At 54.9% G+C, this 22,290-nt stretch overlaps 1 protein-coding gene and 1 long non-coding RNA gene across 3 annotated transcripts in view; both read left to right on the top strand.

Moving 5' to 3' along the window:
- FYCO1 (FYVE and coiled-coil domain autophagy adaptor 1) overlaps positions 1–10,449 on the top strand; it is a 74,636-nt gene extending 64,187 nt beyond the window's left edge. For both annotated transcript variants that reach the window (XM_019416550.2, XM_019416551.2), the window contains exons 17-18: positions 4,653–4,762; positions 6,705–10,449. In XM_019416550.2, the coding sequence (XP_019272095.2) occupies positions 4,653–4,762; positions 6,705–6,780 (186 nt within the window). In that variant the 3' untranslated portion in view covers positions 6,781–10,449. The remainder of the gene's footprint in view (positions 1–4,652; positions 4,763–6,704) is intronic.
- The window catches only part of LOC128775635 (uncharacterized), a 198,824-nt gene extending 186,428 nt beyond the window's left edge, over positions 1–12,396 (top strand). The window contains exons 2-3 of the long non-coding RNA XR_008420503.1: positions 10,091–11,380; positions 12,100–12,396. This is a non-coding gene — a long non-coding RNA (uncharacterized LOC128775635). The remainder of the gene's footprint in view (positions 1–10,090; positions 11,381–12,099) is intronic.
- The last annotated feature ends 9,894 nt before the right edge of the window (positions 12,397–22,290 follow it).

The following is a 22,290-nucleotide window of genomic DNA, read 5'->3' as shown; positions in this document are numbered from 1 at the left end:
GTTTGGGCGGAAATTCCTGTCCCGTTTGACACACTGTGGGTGGGAGGACCGGTGAGGACGGCCAGGCTGGCCTAGAGCTCAGAGCGGCCCTTAGTGGCTATACCGTGCGGAAACTTCCAGGTGCCAGCAATGGCGAGAAGAAGGGTGGGGGAGAGCAGTTTGAAATCGCCTGAAAGGAGCCTCCTGTGACGTCTGTGTGAGAAAATCCCTGAGTCCCCCCCACCCCCCGTCTGTGGGGCGCTGGCTGTGGGGGGCCCTCGGCGAGAGGCGGGGTGCGGGCCCCGAGCTGAAGGAGAGCAGGCTCGCCCCGTGCGCCCCGTGCCTGTCTGGCTCGCCGTCCTGTCCCCTGCCCTGTTGGTACCGGCTCGTTGCAGAGACGACTCTGTCATTCCCGCCCTCTCCAAATTCACTCCTACGACTTAATTCCAGCCTCCTTGAGTTGGCCTTGTTCTGTGGAGCCTCTCATTCACGCTCTGCCCCCCACTTTCCCTTCGGGGGGCCCCTGGCCGTGCCGCGTTCCGAGCTCGGAGCCCTTACTCCCTGGGGTTCCGAGGCTGCCCCCAGGCGGTCCTGGGGCTTGCGGGCCGGGAGCGGGCACAGACTCCGCCCTGCAGATGGCGTGCAGGGCTCACGTTGGCAGATGAGGTCACTAAGAGGCAGAGTGGCTTGCCAGGGCCAGCGCCACGCTCAGCAGGAACTTGCCTCCGGTAGCCGGGCCGTTTGCCCCCACAGCCCCAACACCTACCAGGGACCAGCACCACGTCGTCCCGCATTAGACACCGGTGGCTGTTTGTGGCAGGGACAGGGGAAGGGACTCAATCGGGTGTCCAGGCCTTTGCTATTCCACCTGTCCACGCGTGGCCGAGCTGTGGGCCTCTCCCCTTGTTCAGTCGCTCACCTGCCAAACCCTCACGGCCCTGGGAGATCTGTGTGGTTCTTGCGGGCTTGGGGACCCGGAGGAAGCTTCCTCATCTCTGGCGCCCAGGTGACCTCCAGGGGTCAGGACTACCCGTGTGTTTCTCAGAGTGGACGCCAGGGGGCAGAAGGAGCCCGTACACGGGGCAAGCCAGAAGGGCTTTCGGGCTCTGTCTGCCTTCAGGAACCCAGCATCCCCAGCCTGCCGTGGGGCTGCTGTTATTTCTCCCCGAGGTCCCCTGAACAGACATCAGCCTGGGAACCTGTTTCCAGGTGCACGTCCTCAGCGGCCGTCTAAGGGACTCCCCCTAGGATCCCCTGACCGACCTGGGCCTTACAGGAAACCCCAGGGTCCAGAGCAAATTGCAGCACCCAGAGTGTGGTTATGGAGGTACAGACATGAGGGACTCGGGGTCTGCTCACAGCCACTTCCTGAGTTTCTGCTGAACCCCGGGCTCTGTCGCGCCTATCAGAGCTAGAGAGAGAGAAGGGACAACGTGAGATCTGCCCTTCAGGAGAGAGACCCTAGTGAACAGACAACCATGATTCCAGGTAGCGTGTCATGGTGGGGACGGCGGGCACCTGGGGCGCAGTGATCAGGGGAGGAGGCCTTGGGCCACACCAGGAGACGTGCCCTGGTGGAGGGAGCCACACAGCACAAGGCCAGGCCCATCTCTGGCAGCCCGCAGCAGACACTGCCCTGTCCCCGGGCCCCCTCCTCTCCAGAGCGTTTCCACGGGGACAAGGTCGTTCCTCAGCACTGAGATCAAAGGCTGTGAATTTGGGAAGACGCTTGACCAGAGAAACAGTAAATCAAGGACTTGAGGCTGCCTGTGTGCCGACCGCTGTCTTAAAGCCTGGGGACAGAACAGGAAACAGGACCCAGGCCCTGCCCTCTCTCTGGGCGGGGACCCATGTTTGGCCAGAGAAACTCAACAGCCTGTCTGGGGTCACAGAGACTCAGGGGAGAGACCAGCACCGGCAGCAAGGACGCTTGACATTGTATTTTTTAGACAGCTTTATTGAGATACAGTTCATATACCAAATAATCGACCCATTAAAATACAGTGTATTGCAGCTTATGTAACCATTGCCACTCTAATCATCCCCAAAAGAAACATCATGGCCAGTCACTCCCAAACCTCCGCCCCCCCAGCAACCACCACCGTGGCCTCTTGTGGCCTCTTGTGACTCACTTCTTCCATGTAGTATAGAACCCTCACTTTGCACGGGAGCCCCAGGCCACAGGAACCCGTCCAAATATAAATGAAACCAACTCGTGCTGTCTCGCAGACACATGGTGTAAATCAGGGCACGGCCACCCAGGCACTGGCGCTGGTGGGAGGCACCCCCAGAGCTCACACAGCGGAGACCTGCCTCGGGTTTATTCCAGAGACCACTCCCCGCCCCCCCCCCCCCCCCGCCCCAATCATCTTCCTATCACTGCAGCTGCATGAGCCTTGGCCAGAGAAAATCTCATAGATTTTGCCCCCGGTGGGAAAACAGGAATCAAGACGCGTGAAAAGTCTACAGAAAACTTCTAGTGCCCAACGAGCTCCCGGTGGTTGCTTTGCAATCAAGGCCGTAAATGCTGAGGTTGAGGTGTGGGGCGCCCAGTGGCCCCTGTGTCAACAGCAAGCCTTCCTGTCCAGCGGCTCCTTCCTGCCTGCGCTTGCTGGAATGTCCAGGCTCAGAATTGGTAGGTTACGGGCCACAGAAGCAGACCCAACCTCTCAACCTCTCAGAATTCTCAGTGCCCGATGGAAATAAGAATGCGAGAGACCGTTAATGGAACTTGAGGAGGCCATGTGCAGAAGTGGCCGCCCCAGAGCCTACACACAGTAGGTCCTCATTCACCTTGATCCCACCCAGGCCTGTCTTGGGCTCTACCTACTCCCTCTCCACCAGCAGCTCCCAGCCAGAGCAAATGTACTGTGGCATCCGGAACGTGCCATGCACAATTCTCTCCCATGCCTTTGGGATCTCCCACTTGATTTTTTATTTCTCTTTGGCCCACGGGTTATTTAAAAGTGTGATGATTAGTTTATAAATATTTTGGTATTTTCTTTTTTTTAAATGGTTTAATGTTTATTTCTGAGAGAAAGAGAGACAGAGACAGAGCACGAGCAGGGAAGGGGCAGAGACAGGTGGAGACACAGAATCTGAAACAGGCTCCAGGCTCCCAGCTGTCAGCACAAAGCCCGATGCAGGGCTCAAACGCATGAGCCGTGAGATCATGACCTGAGCTGAAGTCGGGGGTTTAACCGACTGAGCCACCCAGGTGCCCCAACATTTTGGTATTTTCTAGAGATCTATTCAATTTTTTTTTTAATTTCTTTTTTAACGTTTAGTTTTGGGAGACAGAGAGATAGAGCGTGAGCAGGGGAGGGGCAGAGAGAGGGAGACACAGAATCCGAAGCAGGGTCCAGACTCCGAGCTGTCAGCACGGAGCCCGACGCGGGGCTCAAACTCATGAACTGCAAAATCATGACCTGAGCTGAAGTCGGCCGCTTAACCAACGGAGCCACACAGGTGCCCCGGAGATCTATTCACTTCTAATTTAAATCCATTGCAGGCAGAAAACCGACTTTGTATAACTTGAATCCTTTTAAATATGAGTGTTGCTTTTTTTTTTTTTAATGGCCTAGAAGATGGCCTACTGTGTATTATCCCAAGCGCACTCGAAAAAGACGGTTTGTTCTGCCATGGTCAGATGGAGTGTTCCATAAGCGGCGGTTGGATTGAGTTAGTTGATGCTGTTCTTTGAGTCTTCATTTCCCTACTGAGCTCCTGTCTTTTATTCCATCCCTGATTGAAATATACAACCATAATTGTGAATTCACCTATTTCGCCTTGCAATTCTACCACTTTTTGCTTCGTGTGTTTTGAAGCTCAGTCATTAGGGGCATCAGTGTCAGGACTGGCCCGTCCTCTTCATGCACTAACATCTTTATCATTAGGAAATTATCCCTGGCCACATCCCTTGATATAAAATGTATTTCGTCTGATATTAAGGCAGTCAATTCACCCTTCTTTTGACTCATGCTACCATGGTATATCTTTTTACATCCCTTGATTTTCAACCTATTTGTATCTTTACCTTTAAATCGTCTTTTCTTATAGGCATGATGGGGTTGGGTCAGCCTGACAATCTTTGCCTTTTAATTGGGATGTTTAGACTATTTACATTTAGTGGGCTTATTGATCAGGTAATGTTTGAGTCTGTCATCGTACTCTCTGTTTTCCATTTGTCCCATCTGGCTGTTGCTCCCTTCTCTCCAAGTGGAGACCTGGGGCAATTGTGGGGCTCACCTGACCCCAGGTCAGCCCTCGGTCCAATCGGAGCCAGCCAGACTTATGGACTTCACCTCGAATAAGTCCCAGCTTCCTGAATCCATAAAATGAGTGGTCCTCCACATGTGGAACATTCTGGCACTGGCCATGGTCAGAGAGGCTGGGGCCACTCCTTTGGGGCGCTGACTAGTTCACGATGCCGGGTGAAACTCATGCTCACAGCCTCTTCCCTAACACAGGTTATCAACAAATGCAGGGCATGTGGAAGACCCCTCCCCGCTCCTGGGGCCGACCACAGCCCCAGCCTTGCCCCGCTGCGACCTCAGACAGGGCGCCTAGCCTCCCTGGGCCTAGTTCCCTCCCCAAAATAAAGGCTCTGCCCAGAAGACCTTTAGGCCCTCTCGGCTTCCCTGACACTTTTTCTGATCTGCTTTTCCTCCCAGGTCCTCATCCCCACGACCCGATGCAGCTCCCACAAGGAGAACATCCAAGGCCAGCTCAAGGTCCGCACACCAGGCATCTACATGCTCATCTTCGACAACACCTTTTCCAGGTAGGGATGCTCGCTCATTAACATCCAGAACAACTCACCTGCCTCCTGGCCCCAAGAACAGAGGTGGACATTTAAAAGAGACTATTTAATTATCAGTAACTTATTGTTTTGTTTTTTACCTTAGACCCCTATACGGTGGTGGTTTAGGGTCTGTTATAGATTTTATAAAACACGGGCCAGTACTTACAGAGTCTTAGCTCGTGTCAGGTGGTTCTCGGCCCTCCACCCTTACGGACTCACTTACGCCCGGCAACACCCCCGTGTCGGAGCGACCACCGTTCTCCTCACGGTGCTGCTAGGGGACTGAGGACCAGGTGCGTAACAGAGTGACACTCCAGGTCACACAGCTGGCGGTGGCGGAGCCAGCTGGGAACCCAGAGGGCCTGCCTCCAGGCTCTGGACTCGACCGTATGCCCTCCTGCTTCTCGCGAGTGTCCAAGCTCCCACTGCCCAGCCCAGAGAAGGGGCTCAGTAGAAACAGTGGATGGTTGGATGGATGGATGGATGGATGGATGGATGGATGGATGGACGGACGGACAGGCAAGAGGGAAATGAAGGGCAGGGCTAGAGCTTTGAGGAGGAGCCCCTGGGCCTTCTCAGCATGGCAGCGGGAGCAGCGTGTGCCGTCTCTGGGAAGCACTACATCAAAGCACCAGATATGGGTCAGCAGCGAAGGGCTGGAGGGCAGGACGTTGGGAATGTAGGGACACGAGCTGGAGGGGCAGCCGAGGAAGGAAGTGGAGGAGAAGAGCACACTGGTTGGGCGTGTGCCATGCGCCAGGGCCCCACGTCCTGGAGACAGGAGACGGGGGTGGTTAAGGTTGCTGGCACACATCTCTTTTGTGTCTTCTGGCTTTGGCATAAGCCCTTGTCGGGGCCACCTTTTTTAGGAGACCTGCCTGACCAGCACCAGCCACATCCTCTGTGAGTGGGGCCCTGAGCTGGTGGCCACATCCCCCCCACGGGGCACCCTTCCCAGCCCACTTGGCTTTTAGCAGAATGACTAGATAGCATATTCTAGAAGAGAGCCATACCACCCCTCACCACCTTCAGGCCCTGAACTCCAGGGCTTGTGGCCAAGGGCGTCCACACACGAGAGGCTAAGAGCATGAACTTTCCCCCCTTGCCCCCCTCCTTCCCCTCTCCTGCCCCTCCCCTGCCCCATGAACACACACGCACCTTGAATTAGCAGGACTCAGGGGCACAGGCCCAGCATTTCCAGAGAACGGCCTCCGGAGCTCCAAGTGACTGTGAGCCCCAGCCCCCTGCAGGGCAGCGGGATGGGGCAGCGGTCAGGCGAGTGGGTGCGGGTCCGCCAGGCGCGCGGGCCCTGCCCTTCCCTCTGTGGGCCTTAGCTGAGCCCCACCTCCTGTGCGGTGGCCGTGAGCACAGATGCCACCTCGTGAGGATTCCCTGCGGGTTGTGGGCGCGGCGGAGGAGAGGCGCACTGAGGGCGGAACGCAGTCCTGTGCCCCAGGCAGGCTCCTAGTTACCGCTGGAGGCGGCCGTGCTGCTGTGACAAACCCTGGCCTGGTGCCCTTGCAGAGAGTTCTGAACCGTGGACGGTAGAACACGCTCAGGTGGCTGGGGGGGCTGAAACCCATGCTCCCCCAGAGACCTCTTCTCAGTGTCTGCTCTCTCCGCCCACCCCCTCCCCGTGCAGCCCCCCGCCACCCCCAACGGCTGCAGAGCAGCAACCCTGCGGCTTTTCTGCACCCACGCCCCAGGGCAGTCGGTGCTGACGTCCCAGGACCCCCCCCCGGACCCTTTGCCCGGGGAGAAGTCTGCCGGACAAACGGGGTGAGGGGCCCAGGCCTCCCTGCGGGGCCCCTCCCCACCCAGCCAGGTCACCGCAGCCCCCCGCGGAGGCCCCAGCGGCAGCCGCTGCCCTCGGGCTTCTGCGTCTGCGTGACACCCTCCTTTTCCACTTCTGTTTCCTCAGGTTTGTCTCCAAGAAAGTGTTTTATCACTTGACGGTTGACAGGCCTGTGATCTACGATGGAAGCGATTTCCCGTAGGCTCAAGCACCTGGTTTCACTTTATCCACAGGAAACACTACTCTTGCTCACCTGTCACATAAAGCACTAAAAAAAAAAAAAAAAAAAAAAAAAAAAAAAAAAAAAAAGGCAGCGGCTCCAAAGCTGACGGGCCACCCCTCAGAGCTGCTCTGTCTGGAGCACATTGTACTCAGAACTTCGCACCGTCACTCTGAGCCTCCATGGCTTTTAAGGGCTCAAGCACCGTTTCCCGTGATTAGTGACCCGACTATCCTCACACCCAAAGGGACACTCACTCTGCCAAAGGTTTAAACCCTCAGGAGACCATCGGCCTCTCCCGGAGCCACAGCTGGCTCCAGGCCGCCCCCGTGGAGAGTTGCACAGGCCAGAGGCCATGATCCCAACTTGTTCCCGGGGAGAGAAAGGCCCCACTCTGCCCAGCAGGGGCCAGGCGTCCTGGGCGACCATGAGCCGGGATGTCCTGGCCAGACCCTGTTGAGTCCTCAGGCCGTGAGGCCCTTGGTCCTCCCAGGAAAAGGAGGCCACGGGGCCATCCTGAGAGTCAGGGTGCCTGGGGGGCCCCTCCGGCAACTCCCTCCAGCCTCTTCCCGTCACGCCTCTGTCCCTTCCTGCCCCAGTAAATTTGGGGCTGCTTCAAACTCAACAGTTTTGGAGGGGCCTTGAGCGCCACTTTCTTCCTGGCTCTTCTGTCTGCAAAGTCCTGTCCTCGCGCAAAGCCCTTCACTTAGGCAGGCCCCTCAGCCACCCCCCTGAGGACGCGCACTGCGGCACTGTCTCTGCACGGGCGGCTGAAGCCCCGAAGCCGGCTAACCCTGACAGCCTGACCGACAGGCAGCATCGCGCCTTGACCCTTAGGACGCACTGTTCAGCTGATGGGCTCTTTGTATAAATAAGAGCTTCTGCCCCACCTTCAGACGTGTTTAGTAACGATCATAATCTGGGTAAGAACCACTTTCAAAACTCGGGGCCTTCTTAACAAAAGTCTTTGGTAACCCAAGCGTAACAGGCATCACTCACGAATCTGCTTTGACTTCACTCCTCGGCCCCCACTTGCCACCCGCCTGCTCCCCAGCACCCCGTTTGCCCACTTCCCGTGGCTCAGCCTACACTTGACCCCCGGGAGCCATCTCCCCTTGGGGCCGAGGAATCCTGTGTCCTTTTCCTGGAAGGACATAGCCTTCCCGCTGTCCACGGCCCTCCTCTTCTCCCGCCGTACAGAGCTCACCTTCGATGGTCTCTTTGTGCCTGGTTCACAGAGGCCAGAGCCCGAAGTCAGAGCTCAGACACTTCCACAGGTGAGCGGGGCATCTGGAGCGGCCCCCTTCGGACAGGTCAGGGACCCCAGGCCACGTCCAGCACAGACCCCTAAGCTACCAGCCAGCAGAGAGGACTCGTGGGGCAGGGGTGGGGGAAGTAACCTCCATGATAGACTTGGAGCTGTCGCTTAACTGGGGACGTGGCTGCTTGTAGTCAGGTTGGGCAGGGCAAGGGGGTTGGTGAACAGAACCTTCCGGAGACATCAACCCAGAGAAAAGCCGAGCCTCTCGTGCTCTTTCCTTGGAGCGGCCGCCCACGGCAGAAAGCCACCAGGGTCTCTAGCATCTCCCAGTGGCCCAGGCCTTGACCGTGCTCACCGCCAAGGCAAGATGCGGCCGGGCTCCCAGAGACTCTCCCGAGCCCCACGCCTGCCCTCCCCGGTGTGCCACACGGCCTGAGGATGGTTCCAGAGTAAACCATGCCGCCTTTGAGCCCACCCTCTCCCCTGGAAAGGGTAATCAGAATTAGTGGCTGCCCGTAATAACAAAACCCACAAAAGAGAAGCCAGAGCGGTCTGGAGTCTTGTTCTGAGTGCTTTCCCAGGATGCCATGCTGACCGGCCAGCTGATGGTGCCCCCACCATCCTGTGCAGCTAATGGCTCCTGTGTTTCCTGAGAAAGGCCTGGAACATTCCATCCAAGCCCCCTCGTGAACCTCTGTCAGTCAGCCCGGCAGGGGCCCAACAACACGCGTAGCGCGCCCGGCTCTTGCGAAGCCAGCCCAGAGCCGCTGCTCCAGGAGCACAGGGGCCCCTGGTGGCGTGCAGTGCCCCCGCTCCGGAACGCTGACCCTGACCGCAGTTGTTCAGAGGGTCGCCCGATCCCCCGGCGGTCACGTCCCGGCTCCATATCCTATTTATTGTTTGTGCTGGACAGACTCTTCTCCCTCGTTACTTTGCAGCGTGAGCTCGAGTTTGCTGTGCGTTACGCAACTAGAGAGAACACGTTGGCCTGTTTCAGTGTGGCTTGTACGAATAGCTTTATTCTCATTTTAAACAGGTTCTCGACTTTTCTGAGGTTTGGGGGTGGGGGGAGTTTTCCAAAACCGCAGATGACAATGCAGAACAACCATTGAAGGTGGTAGCCCCAGCCAGGAGACTGAATGACACTAGAAATCATCAGGAGGAGACCTCCTTGGGACCCCAGATCACTATGCAAAACAAAACGAAACGCAACAAGAACCCAGAAGCCCCTGGATGGCCGGCTCTCTGAATAACAGTCGCTCACCCTGTAGTACTCCTGCCGGCTGCCTGGTCCACCTCTGGCTCAGAAGCCGCTTCCCCGCCAACCTTCCCCAAGGACACAGCCTCTAAGGCACGCCCGCCCATAGCAAGGAAGGGTGTCGGGATAAAGCGTGGCCTCTGCAGAGCCCTCGTGGCTGGATCCCGCTGGCCTCCCGGTCACCTGGATCACGAGCAGGCAAAGAAATGCCCCAGAAGGAATCTGGAACTGAAACACCCCACCAGGCTTGAAAAGTAGAAAGGGAAAAAGCCACACGCTGCACCTGAAGAAGAAAGGGAATGGTTTTCCTGAACGCTTCCAGTTATCCCCTCGCCTAGGGTGGGGAAGTCATCCTAGACTCAGCGGAAAGGAAATCCCCATTTGGGAGTGAGATCTCAGCGCCTGCGTTTTACGCAAAACTGGTTAGGTGTCCGCTGAGTTTTAAAATGTCTTTAGGAGTTTCATTTTTTAAGGCCCACCTTGGTACCCACATGTGAGAATCCCACCCTTGGCTCGGAGGTGTTGAGAATTAAGGCAGAGAGAAGCCATCCGTGATTCCAAGAACCAGGAGTCTTGCAGCAGAAACGAGCCAGCCAGCCAGGTTCGCAAAAACACTTAACCCCGAAAGGCACTTTTTAGTGGCGCCTTGGGTAAGTCTTTTCGTTGCGTTGTGATTCTTCCGAGGAAACGGGAATCATGCCTCTTCCCTTGTAATGGCTCTTGAAAAAATAGTGAAGTCAATCTTTAAATTTCGGGAGACATCGCTTCCTTAGACACAGGCTTCCTTAGAACCTTAGGATGAGTGTTATCCAGAGATGCCCCTGCCTCTGGGGGCTGCACAGCGACGCCCAGGCCTTGGCTGGGCAGCTTCCAAATCAGAATTGCACTTTAATTGACTAACCCTCCATTCTCGAGGCCTTACGGGATAGTGGGTCTGGGGACCCATTGCGTTCTTACCTGCCAAAGAACTACCCAGGAGCACATCAAATTGCCAACACCCCACCTGCACGGCGGGGGAGGGGGGGAGGTGAGAAACTTTTGTACCCCAAACATACTTCTTTATAGCATCTGCGGCACTGTTTGGAACTGTTTTCTTTTTAACCTCAGGATTGAAATAAAGCAAACACTATGACACAGGGAGTAGCGTCGTCTTTCTTTGCACCAGGACCCGAGGCGAGTGATGAAGTTACCCAAACCGGACCGGGGGTGTGGAGTCACCCTGCTGGGACATAGAGCATCGGCTTGTACCCCGGCTTTTTAGAAGGGCTCGAGCCACCAGATGCTCCGAGAGGTTTGCCGTGTGGCCTGGCATCTGGGTACTCCCACCCCCGCCAACCGTGAGGTTGAGGTCGGCGTTCAGGCCTGCTGGAGTCAAGGCATCCTTCCAACCCGGCTGCTCTCCGCCAGATGAGCAGAGAACACAATGGTGACCTACCAGGACGGTGTGGGGGAGGGGGGGAAGGTCACAGATGCCCTAAAACCATGCTCAGTTGGCCTGTGGTACAAAGCTGGGCAAAACCACAGGGCCACGGCAGCTGGCGGAGGAAGGAGTCACGTTCCCACCGTAACTTAACGCCTACTCCTGCTGAATCAGCAGAGACCTGACACAGACCCAGAAGGGGCGGGACCCCGTCACCCCTGGACTGGTCAGATGGAGCACACGCACCCCACACCCCGCATCTGAGGATCACAGCCCCCCTTCCCTCCCTCTCCCTTCCTCCTCCAACCCTCCCCCGGCGCCCAGATTCTCATGTGGCCTCTTCTCTGATCAGTTACACAGGAATAAGTTCTATTTTCTGTAACCGTAACCATGTTCTCCCTTGAGGGCAGGCACCGTGTTTCCTTCATCTCCTTCCTTTCAGCCCCACAGCGTCAAGCATCATGCCAGACACAGAAGCGCTCAGCAGTTACCGAGTCAATGAGGCCACCAGCCGGTCCCCATGCTTGGTCAGCTCTGAGGCCATCGCCAATCCCATTGGCCAACTTGGCCAGGGACAGGAGCCCCTGTAGCCCCCATGGCACCGAAGGGCAAGCCTCCAGGAGGGGGTGTGGGGAGAATGGAAGTGAGCTGGTCTCTCGATCCTGCCCCCCCCACCCCCTCTTGTGTTAGCGATGCCCTCAAGTCAAGCCTCTTACTGTCCCACGAGCAGGTTGAAGGAATGGAAGATTGGTTTATCCAAATGCCCAAAACAATGCAGCGGAGGTCTTGGGTACCAATCCCTCCAGAGACTTGGTGACCACATGGGCCTGGGGGCTGAAAGAGAACCAGCTGAGACACACGTAGCTGTGTCCCTGCCCCTGAGGCTGGGATCCGGGAGCCTCCATATCAAAATCCCCATTGCGCCGGGGCGCCTGGGTGGCTCAGTCTGTTGAGCGTCCGACTTCAGCTCAGGTCACGATCTCGCGGTCCGTGAGTTCGAGCCCCGCGTCAGGCTCTGGGCTGATGGCTCAGAGCCTGGAGCCTGCTTCCCATTCTGTGTCTCCCTCTCTCTTTGCCCCTCCCCCATTCATGCTCTGTCTCTCTCTGTCTCAAAAATTAAAAAAAATGTTAAAAAAAAAAAAAAAAAAAAAACCAAAATCCCCATTGCGCCTAAACCACGGAGCAGCCCAAGATGACCAGAGTCTGCCCCAGATTCTCCAAGGCCCACATTCCATTCCAGGGATCTCGGCCTAGCTCAGGTCCCACAGGCTCCGTGGCACCTGCTGCTGCCTTGTCCCTTCTGGCCATGTTGCCCTGTGGCGCCCAGGTTCCCCAGGGGACTCAAAAGGAAACTCTCGGCAGGTCTGCCCTTTCGGTTTGAAGATGCGTGGGAAAAATCTGGCGAGGGGAGTTTGCCACCCACACAGATCGGTGAAACCTGTCACCCCAGATGAGAAAATGGACTTTTTTTTTGTTTGTTTGAGAGAGAACAGTTGAGCCGAAGCCATCAGAAGCCAGGCGGAGAGCACAGCTATCATGAAAGCCGTTCAAAGTGGGTTAGGGTTGACAGAAAGGTCAGCCTCCTGTGTTCCCCACATGGTGGTTTCTGGAGGAGGGTGAACCCGAGCACAAGTGTGATCACCGGCCTCTGGGGTTTGATACCTGTACCTCCGTCCCTCCCCAGCGCCCCCCCCCCCCGCCCCCGCCCCCCCCTCCCCCCCCCCCCCCCCCCCGGCGCTCTGCGGGAGGACGGGGCCCTGGTGTGGTTTCCTCACACCTTCGGGCATGTATGGACTGCGGTTGTCTCAGACGTGGCAGCCCCATCTGAAGCCTGGAATGAACTGTCTTCTTTGCTAAAAAAGAAAAAAAAAAAAAAGAACAAAGTCAGGCATCAGCAAACCCGGTGCACGTGAGCGTCCTTACCAAAAGGAAGGCCTCGGACCCAGACCAGGTGGGGCTTGTGGGCCTGTGTCTCCCTAGAATCACCAAAGGGAAGGCAATTTCAAGTCAGGAGGGCCTCCCTCGCTTTCTGCCTCAGAGGAAGCCTCCGGCTGAGCCACGAGGAGAGAAGGAAGTTTCCAGCAAGGGCCTGGATACCTGTCGGCCAGGTCGGTGGAACAGGTACTGTCTTCTTCCCAAGAGGAAGGAAGGGGTGAGGGGAGGGGAGACGGGGGGAGGTGGTGAGGAAAGAGAGGTACATGGGAGGGGCCTCCCAGAGGCCTCGGGGAGGGCCGGGCTGGAGTCTGGGTTAGCAGAACCCACCTTTCTCATCGGAGAAAATGGCAGCGTACGTGTGGCCAAGGCCAACCACCACATCCAGCGGAGGCAACATTTAAATAGAAGGAAGACCTGGACGGTTTGCCAAAAAGACACGGAAGGCAGTGGCTGGAGACACGGGAAAGGTAGTCGGGTTTGTTCCTGTGTCTCTGGGCTTGGCTTCAGGGCTTCCTATGCTCTCACAGAAAGGCCCCGAGGAGGGACGGCAGCCAGAGTCCTCCCCCCGCCGCCAGGCCTTTGCATAAGGGATGGGGTCCGTGTGTGGGACCAGAGGTCTTGGCAGGGACCGCCCTTCTCCACCAGCAAGGACCCCCATGGAACCGTTGGGTGTTCTCAGAACGAGGACCACACGCTCACGGCCATGCCAACTCTGGTTCATCAGGCTGAGCCACCCAGAAGCCTGCTAGTGGATCAGCGCAGGTGACCCGCTGGGCCACCCCGAGGTCCTTGAGGGTCACTGCCGTGTCACCACTGCGGTCAGAGCTTCAGGAAAGGGGTGAAACGAACTCATGGATCTGTCCTCGAATTTCACTCCGCCAGTGACCCCTGAACCTTGGAACGGGGACTTCTCCAACCTCAGCCCGTTGGCCCAAGCGCGGGGACACAGGGGCAGCGACTTCCTTCTTGGAGAGGAAGCTACTTCCAAACAAACCACCGGGGAGGAAACTGTTCTACGGGCAAAAGTTTTCACAGCCGCCATTTCTTCCACGGCTCGTGTTTGCCTTCAAGGACATGTCGCTCACTGACAGATCGTTCCTCAATGGGGAAACATCCCCTGCCCCAAATCCAAAGTGGCTCCATCCATGTCCAAAATTTCAGAGTTCCAGGAAGAAACGGGAGTTCAGTGCCGACGGATACGTGACGGGGGAGGTCGGGTCAAACATGGGCTCCTCACCCGGTCCATACGCAGAACTCAGAAGGTCCGGGAACTTGGATAGGGGGAAAATGGCCTCTTTCCCCTGACTCTGCACTAAAATGTAGATCTTCCCCCGACCCTGAATGTAAACAACGTGTCACACTAGCACATGTCAGCAAGGGCTGTGATTTCGTCGCCAGTGGAAATGACAGATGTTTTCATATTTAACAGACTCTCAAAATCTCATCTCCGCTCTACAACAAAGGTTGTCATCACCCCCGCTGGTCGATTTTACTTAATGCATTAATAATGAAAAAAAAAAAAAGGCACAGATGTTACTGGTTCGTAAATTTGTTCTGATTTTTAGAGGATTGTATTTCAACAGAGGGTTTTTTTTTTTTTTTGGAATCCTATGTATTTTATTTTATTCATTTTAAAACATTCTAAGAAGAGGGCAGAAGGCTTTATAGGATTGCCAGAGGAGAACATGAGACCAAAAAAAAAAAAAAAAGGTTAAGGAACTTTGGCTTCTGCCAGGTCTTTATGCAAAAGATCAGATCAGCTCCCTGCTTTGCAGGTTCATGAATACAGTAGTAGCAAATATAACCAATCTAACAGGCTCTTGCCATAAGTCGGCCCAAGACCCAGGGGAGCTGTTAAGTCTGAACCATTTATGGGCTTGTTTCTACTACTGCACCATGCCGAGGTGGCTGTGGGATGGTTTTCTCTAAACTGTTTTCATTTTACTGGAATGTAGACATTCCAGTGATTTAAAACAAAACAAAACAAAACAGACAAACTCCTTCATTAACCAGGATTTGCTACGGCAGCCCTTGACCTTCAAACCGTGTACCGTCCTCCACGGGAAGGGCCGTATCGGTTATTTATGATCACGATAACATTGCAAAACAAGCAACCTCAAAACCAGCGGCTTAAACCCTCAGCATGTATTTAGCCCCCAGACCCGCAGGTGGACGTGGGCGTTCTCGTGAACTGACGCATGCTGGTCACTGAGGCGCCCGCCCTGGCCGGCCACATGTCACCTGAGCGCTCTCGCGTCTGCCGGTAGGCTGGCTGTCAGCTGGTGGCAGCTGGGCTCACCCCCACGCCTGCGGTCAGCTGCTTGGTCAAAGGCGGGGCTGGCCTGTCTACGATGGCCTTGGCCAGGTGACAGCCCTGCTCCTCGGCGTCTCCCACCCCCAGCAGGACAGCCAGGCTCGTTCAGCGGAGCACTGGGGAGGTTTCCAGGACAGCGAAGGCAAGCACAGCCTCTCCCAGAACTTGGCACGACATCACTCTGGCCGTATTCTGTGGGCCCAGAGCCAGTGTCAAGGTCAGCCCGGGTTTGAGGTGTGGGAAGAGAGACCGTTCTGGACGGGAGCACTGCCAGGTGGCTCTGTAAAGGGCACGGGGCCAACAGGGGTGGAGACCACCCAGGTCACCATCTCCCGTTCTCGCACTTTCCCTTTCGCCCTAGTCTCTCCTCCTTCGGGAAAACGCTTGCCATCTTCTCCAGACACGCCCGTCCAGGCACATGAGGGCACACACGAGACTCTCCAAGGACTCATCGTCTGTGACAGCAAAGCAAGGAAGACCACGTCAGAGGGGGTGGCTGGAAGGAGCGCACACCCACACCGCAGAAGACACGTGTTTCTGGATGAGGGCGCTAGACGCTCCACAGCGGCTTCCCCTGGAAATGGGGCTGGGCGGGAGGGGGGGCGGTGGGGGGACGGGGAGGGTCTGTCCAGGCTTGGAGGTGGTGCTGGGGGACGCACAATTTTGCTTTTCTCGTTATACCCTTCTATACCACAGACTTATTTTTGTTACACACCAGTCTAACTTCAAAATTTTTTAAGCAAATTTCTTTTTTTTTTTTTTTAAGTTTATTTATTTGGAGAGAGAGAGAGCAGGGGAGGGGCAGAGAGAAAAGGAGAGAGGGAATCCCAAGCAGGCTCCACGCTGTCCACGCAGAGCCCAACTCGGGGCTCGTGCTCGCAAACCTGAGGTCATGACCTGGGCCGACGTCAAGAGTCGGACACTTAACCGACGGGGCCACCCAGGCGCCCCTGAAAACTAATTCCCAAAAAGAACAAATTCACATCAGCTCATGACTGCACTCAATTTCCCAGTAAACAACCTACAAGCTCGAGTCATAATGAAGTTAACGTCTCTACATTCACCCAAAGGGTCACCTACTCAACAGCGAGCGTGACCACATGAAGCCAGGAAGGGAGAGCCTGGGAGGAAGCCGAAGCCTGGGCAGGATTCCTGCTCCCCTGCCCGGGGACCAGCCCGTCTAGGGCCACCCCACCCTCCTGACTCAGGGCCTGTGCGGGAACAGAGCCATGCCTGGATTCCACGGTGTGAATGGACCACCGGAACTAAATGTGCTTGAACTCCGGGGCACCTGGATGGCTCCGTCGGTTAAGCATCTGACTTCGGCTCAGGTCATGATCTCACAGTTCATGAGTTTGACCCGCTCCGGGCTCTGTGCTGACAGCTCAGAGCCTGGAGCCTGCTTCGGATTCTGTGTCTCCCTCTCTCTCTGCTCCTCTGCTGATCGCTCTCCCTCTCCCTCCCTCTCTCTCTCTCTCTCAAGAATAAATAAATGTTAACAAAAATCTAAATGTACTTGAACTCCAATGGAGGAGAAAGTGCAACAGAGCATCTCAGAGGTCAGATTCTAGTATCAGAAAAACATGCCTGGATTCCTGGTGCCACTACCTACTAGCTATGGCTTGAGGCAAGTGACCGAGTCACTCTGTGCCTCAGTTTCTCCACCTGTTGAATGGGAGACCTGACAGCAGCTGCTTCAGAAGGATGTTGTGGAGACCGCATAAGATCGGAAAAGGGCCTTGCTGGGGCACCTGGCTGGCTCAGTCAGTGGAGTGTGCACCTCTTGATCTTGGGGTTGTGGGTTCGAGCCCCATAATGGGTGTAGAGATCACTTACAAAACAAAGGTCCTTGCGTAGCGGTTCCCATAAGAATCACTCAAAAATGTGACAGCTGTTCTTGAGAAAGTTGCCTACATTTACCTCCTCCTCTCCTAGGCTCTTTTGTCCCTGGGTACTGGTCAGCTAGGCAGTTGGGGGATTGAGTGACTGGGGTCGTTGAAAGACAACTTACAGAGTAGTTTGTGGTGGGTTTAACACATGACCCCAAAGTTATATGGCACTCTTCCCATAAGAGGTGGGGGCCTGTGGCTGCTCCCCAGGACTCTGGGCCAGCCTGGCACCCTTCTGACCAGTGGGGAACAGCCAGAGCCAGGTCAGAAAAAGACAGACAACTTCCCCCTGGTGCTCTTGGATCTTTGCCCAGGGGAAACCAAGGGCCGTGGAAACCAAGTACCATGACCCCCATGCTGAAGAGGCCATCTGTGGGCACCCCACTTGCAGCCCACATACAGATGGAAAGATGGAGAGCTCTTGGGCAAGCTTTCAGGTGACCGCAACCCCAGCCAATGTCTGACTGCAACCACATGACAGATGCCACGCCCCAGATGCCCAGTCGTTTTGGGGAACGCAATTAAGTGATTACTGCTTTAGATCACTAAGTTTCGTGGCAGCCGTAACAAGACCACAGCTGAATGGAGCACATTCAGCTCCATTTGTAAAATCACTTCTCTTCACAGACTTGTGAGTGAGCCAAAGAGAATTTTATGCCAAAGAAATATTAGGAAATCATGGGGCACCTGGGTGGCCCGGTCGGTTAAGCGCCCAACTCTTGGCTTCGGCTCAGGTCATGATCTCACGGTTGGTGAGTTCGAGCCCCACACGAGGAGCCTGCTTGGGATTCTCTCTCTCCCTCTCTGCCCCCTTCCCTCACTCATGTTGTCTCTGTCTCTCTCAAAATAGATAAATAAACTTAAAAAGATTTTAAAGATTACAAAATCAATTACCCCAAAACTCAATGGCTTAAGAAAATGGTAACGATTTTATTACATCCCAGGATTCTGTGGATCAGGAGTGTGAGCAGGGCTCAGCTGGGTGATTCCCCCGTTCCATGTGGTGTTGAAGGAGGCCACTCAGTGGTATTCAGGGGGCAGATGGACGGGTCGATTTGGGAGGAAGTAGTCAGGAAAGCTGGGGTCAGGGGAGGGAGGACAAGCCACCACCAGGTGCTCTGTGTTCCAGGTGTCTGCCCGGGCTTGGGTACAGTGCTCTTGCACCTATGTGCACACACACACTCGCACGCACACACACACACACACACACACACACCCCTCCGGCAGAGTTTGAGGGTCCACAGCTGTATGTGTTTGGGGTGGAGCCTGAAGAGAGGGAGCAGGTGGGAACCTTTTTCGATTCTGTGAGGCTGATGACATCGTCTGTTGCTGGTTCGCCCCCCGGCCCATGTTTTGAGGGAGGTGTCAGCTGGGCCTCGGCGGTCACACGGCATCAGTTAGAGATTGCGTGCGATGGTATCTGTCCATCTGTCCTTGTGCTCCCTGGAACTCGGCCTGGTATTTGGCCAAGTGTTGGTCAACGCTCCAAAGCAATGGCTGGTTTGTCTGACCATGGCAGGCAAGGCAGGATGGCAACACGGGGCAGAAGCCAAGGCTTGAGAGCCTGGCATACCCTGTCGTGAACTGCGTGACCTTGGACGAGTTACTAACACATCTGAGACTCAGTCCGTTCGTCTGTAAAATGAGGTTAATCACAGTACCTACCAGGCCTGGAGAGAGCGAGCAGGGGACAGTGGCTGAAAGGTCCTGGGAGACCGTGTCTGGCCTGCACACCGAGACCCTGACCTGCCGTCGGTGCACAAGATCTCTGACGACTCAATTAAGATCAGGCACAGCCTGAGCCCCCAGCCTTCTGAGATGGGTTCTGTGACGGGTGCTCACCCCCCGTTGCTCTCAGACACCCCGTGCTCTGCACCCATCAGGTCTTAGATGGGCTCTCAGGATGGGTAGCCCCCGGTGAAAGATTGTTACGGGCTGACTTCTCTAGAAGCAGACACTGAGCTGGAGTTCAAGGTGCAAGATGTTGATCAGGGATCAACACCCACGGAAGGAGGTGGGAAGAGACGGGATTGAGCAGAAGGAGGCTCAACGGCGATGCGAGGCTGACGATCCTCCGCCAGCGGGCCAGGCAGGCAGGGAGCTCTGGAGCAGCTGCGCCTATCAGAGCGCCTGGCAGCCTGACGCCCTCTATCCCCCGCCTCTCAGGCATTGGCTGCAGTGGCCTGGGGTGACACGGCTCTGGCCAGAGCTGCTCTCTGCAGCACAGGTGAGCACAGGCGGACCCTGGAGGAGCTGCCAGCTGGCGATTATGTGCGGACCACATTCGCTGCAAGCCCTTGAGGGGAAATTCAGTTGATGGGGAACCTCCACCCAACCAGAGGGACTTCTTACTTGGCCCCTGGTACCACAATCGAGTGTAACAAGTAAGCACGTTAAGGGCGGAAGAGCGCTCATCGAGAGTCTAATGTTGGAGAGATACATCTGCATATCTTTTGTAGGTTTTAATGATATAAAAGCAAAGAAAGACATGGAATGGGACATTGGCTCTTGGGGCACCTGTACCCATAAAATAGACCTGATTAGAGAAACAGTCCCGGTTCCGGGAGGATGCAGGCTCAGACCTCACTCAACTGCAACGGGAGGGGCCGAGGGGATGGGGGAGAAAGGATGGTATGGCACAAGCACCGTTGCCTCTTGGTTGTGATGGCAACCGCACCCTACAGCCACGGTGCTTACTGATCATGCACCGCAAACAACTTGAATAAAGAGAGATTTCTCTTGAGCATCTAACGTGCATAAGGTTGGGGCACCCGGGTGGCTCAGCCACTTGAGCATCTGACTCTTGATTTCAGCTCAGGTCATGATCTCTCATGGCTCATGGGATCAAGCCCTGCATCAGACTCCGTGCTGGGCTTGGAGTCTGCTTGGGATTCTCTCCCTCTCCCTCTGCCCCTCTGTTGCTCGTGACCTCTCTGAATAAATAAATAAATAAATAAATAAATAAATAAATAAATAAGGTGAGTGTGCTGGAGCCCCTTGACCAGAGTGTAGGAAAAGGAGGAGACGCTCCAATGGAGAGAGGTCAAGTCCAGTGCGGGACAGAAATCCTCAGGCACCGAGCCAGGGGAGGTGGGGGATACTTTTGCCCTTCCTTTGCCCTGGACCCCATGGGAAGCTCCAACTTATGAGGCCAAATCAGAATTAGAGAACCAAGCACAGCATTCAAAGATTATAAACACAAAAGGGCCATGTGGACACGTGTGACAGCTTTTCATTTCTTGGAGCCAAAAGTCGATGATGTCCAAAGGTTTCATGCTTCGTGACAGCCTTTACTGGGTATTTAAGCCCATCGTGGAGCCACTACCCATCACCACCACACTGCAGTGGTGATGGCCTCCAGAGAAGGGGGACCAGATCCAGGGAAGGAGCCCACTGGAGCTGGTTGCTTCCTTGAGCAGGACTATTTGTAACAACTGCCATGGGCAAATGGAAGACATTATAACCGCACACCTGTCTTGCAAAAGCCAACAGGCAGCAACCCAGGCCACTCACCAGGCCGTGGGAAAGCACTGTGTCCAGTCCTGCTCAGCCCGCCCACCCTTGACCACTGGCTCCTCTCAGGCTGCCCGTAGACAACAGGACTGCATCACTGCCCTAAGGACATAACATCCCATTGCTCAAGGTTGCCAATCTTTACTCTTAAAAAGTTTCCTGATGGCTGAGTTCGGACACACGAAATACACATTTGAGAAACGACCAGTTTTACATTTTAACGAATTTATTACTTCAACATAGTGTATCTTCTACATACAAGGCATTATGTGCGGGGTGAGGGCGTTGGGCACATACACCAGATCAGGAACACATATGAAGATCCTTGTTGCTCTTTGGCAACCTGACGAGGTCGCCATATGCAACTTGTCCTGGGAACTATCTACACACCAGTCTTTAAGCCATACAAGGACACCTCATGTTTGTCAGCCAAGGGATATCACCTGATAGAGCCTTCCATACTATCTTCCGTGTTGGAGGCCACATGGCGCTTGGCTTTTCCACACTGCTAGAGTGTAAGCATCTTGAGGGAAAGCATATTGTAACCCTGTTGGGTGAGTAGAGAGGGTCTGGCTCCTAGTATAGACACAAATGTTTGCTGAGTGACTTAGCATTCTGCAGGCCTGAAAGGCAGCCCAAGACACCAAATCTCCAGTCATCCAAGTCGACTACATCAAAACAACAACCCCACTTGGATGTACGTGTTGTGATGTATGGACTTAAAATTAGTTTTCTTAAAAAAAAATTTGGTAAAAAAGACAATCTCTCTTTTGGCAATGAAAACACATCACATTTCGTTCAGTTTCTTGGTTGTTCTCCTTTATAAAGTTCTAGTCAAACGTAATCATATATGATAACCCTCTTTTATCTTTATTTCAAAAGGTACTCACAGCGCGTATTCTCTCGAAATGTTGAGTGGCTTAAATCTGCTACCAACACCTATATTAGTTTGAATGTAAAATGGTCCTATTTATGCAATCATTTAAAAATGAAAACAGTTTGCCACAAAACATACTTTCAGTCTTTGCCATATGATTCAATCGCAGCCTGTCTTTAATCCTCCTTTGGAGCTGTTAGGTCCGGGATGATGCAATAGTGACAGTCATGTCCTAAAGGAAACCCTTGGAACTAAGCATGACCGCCGTGTGTCCGAGTGCGACCCAGGGTTTGACATTCTCATGGTGTCCCACATCCCCCTCCTTAAAAATCAGAGAGGGGAAAAGTATAGTCCCCGGCATTTTTTTCCAACTCATGGGCATTGGCCAAATGTGCATTATGTCTCAACTCTCACTAAATCTCCATTACAGTGTCTCTTAGGTAAATCTGAGCCAGCGTAGACCCAGCAAGCACATCATGGCTCACCCCTTTCTCCCTCCATCTCTCCCCACTTCCTCAGCTCCACCAGGGCCCCCGTGACACGTATCAGAAGCACAGTATCAAAAGCGCGCTGAATGGCAAAGCCAAACTAGGTCGTGTTCTTTCCACCTAACTGCGCAATGTTATTTAGGTTTGGCCCATACTTGTTGCTTATTCTCCTGGGTTCCTTCAAAGCCGCCTGGGTCTCCTGGAAATGGTAGCTGAGCGATGGCTCTGTCCATACAGTGGCCTTGGGGACATCACCCTCCCCCCTACTGTAAGTGGTGTTTCTTGCACTGGGGCCCACGTCGTTGGGCTGGTCCCAGACCAATGCTTGTTTACCTCCAGCCTCCTGCACACAGGGTAGGTTAGCAAGGTCTTTGTGTCACTGCCCATGTTCTGCTCCCTTCATTTCTCACTGACGCACACTTGAGACATGGACTGGGAGGGGGAAGATGAGGTGGCAGAGTCCAGGCTTCGGTGCCACTTTTGGAAGCCATGGTCTTGGGACTGAAACCACAGTAATTCATAGCACACCTAGAAAAT

Source organism: Panthera pardus, unplaced genomic scaffold (genome assembly GCF_024362965.1).
Source record: "Panthera pardus isolate Hobbes unplaced genomic scaffold, ASM2436296v1 HiC_scaffold_8, whole genome shotgun sequence".
Classification (NCBI taxonomy): domain Eukaryota; kingdom Metazoa; phylum Chordata; class Mammalia; order Carnivora; family Felidae; genus Panthera; species Panthera pardus.
This window is presented reverse-complemented; position numbering and strand designations above follow the sequence as displayed.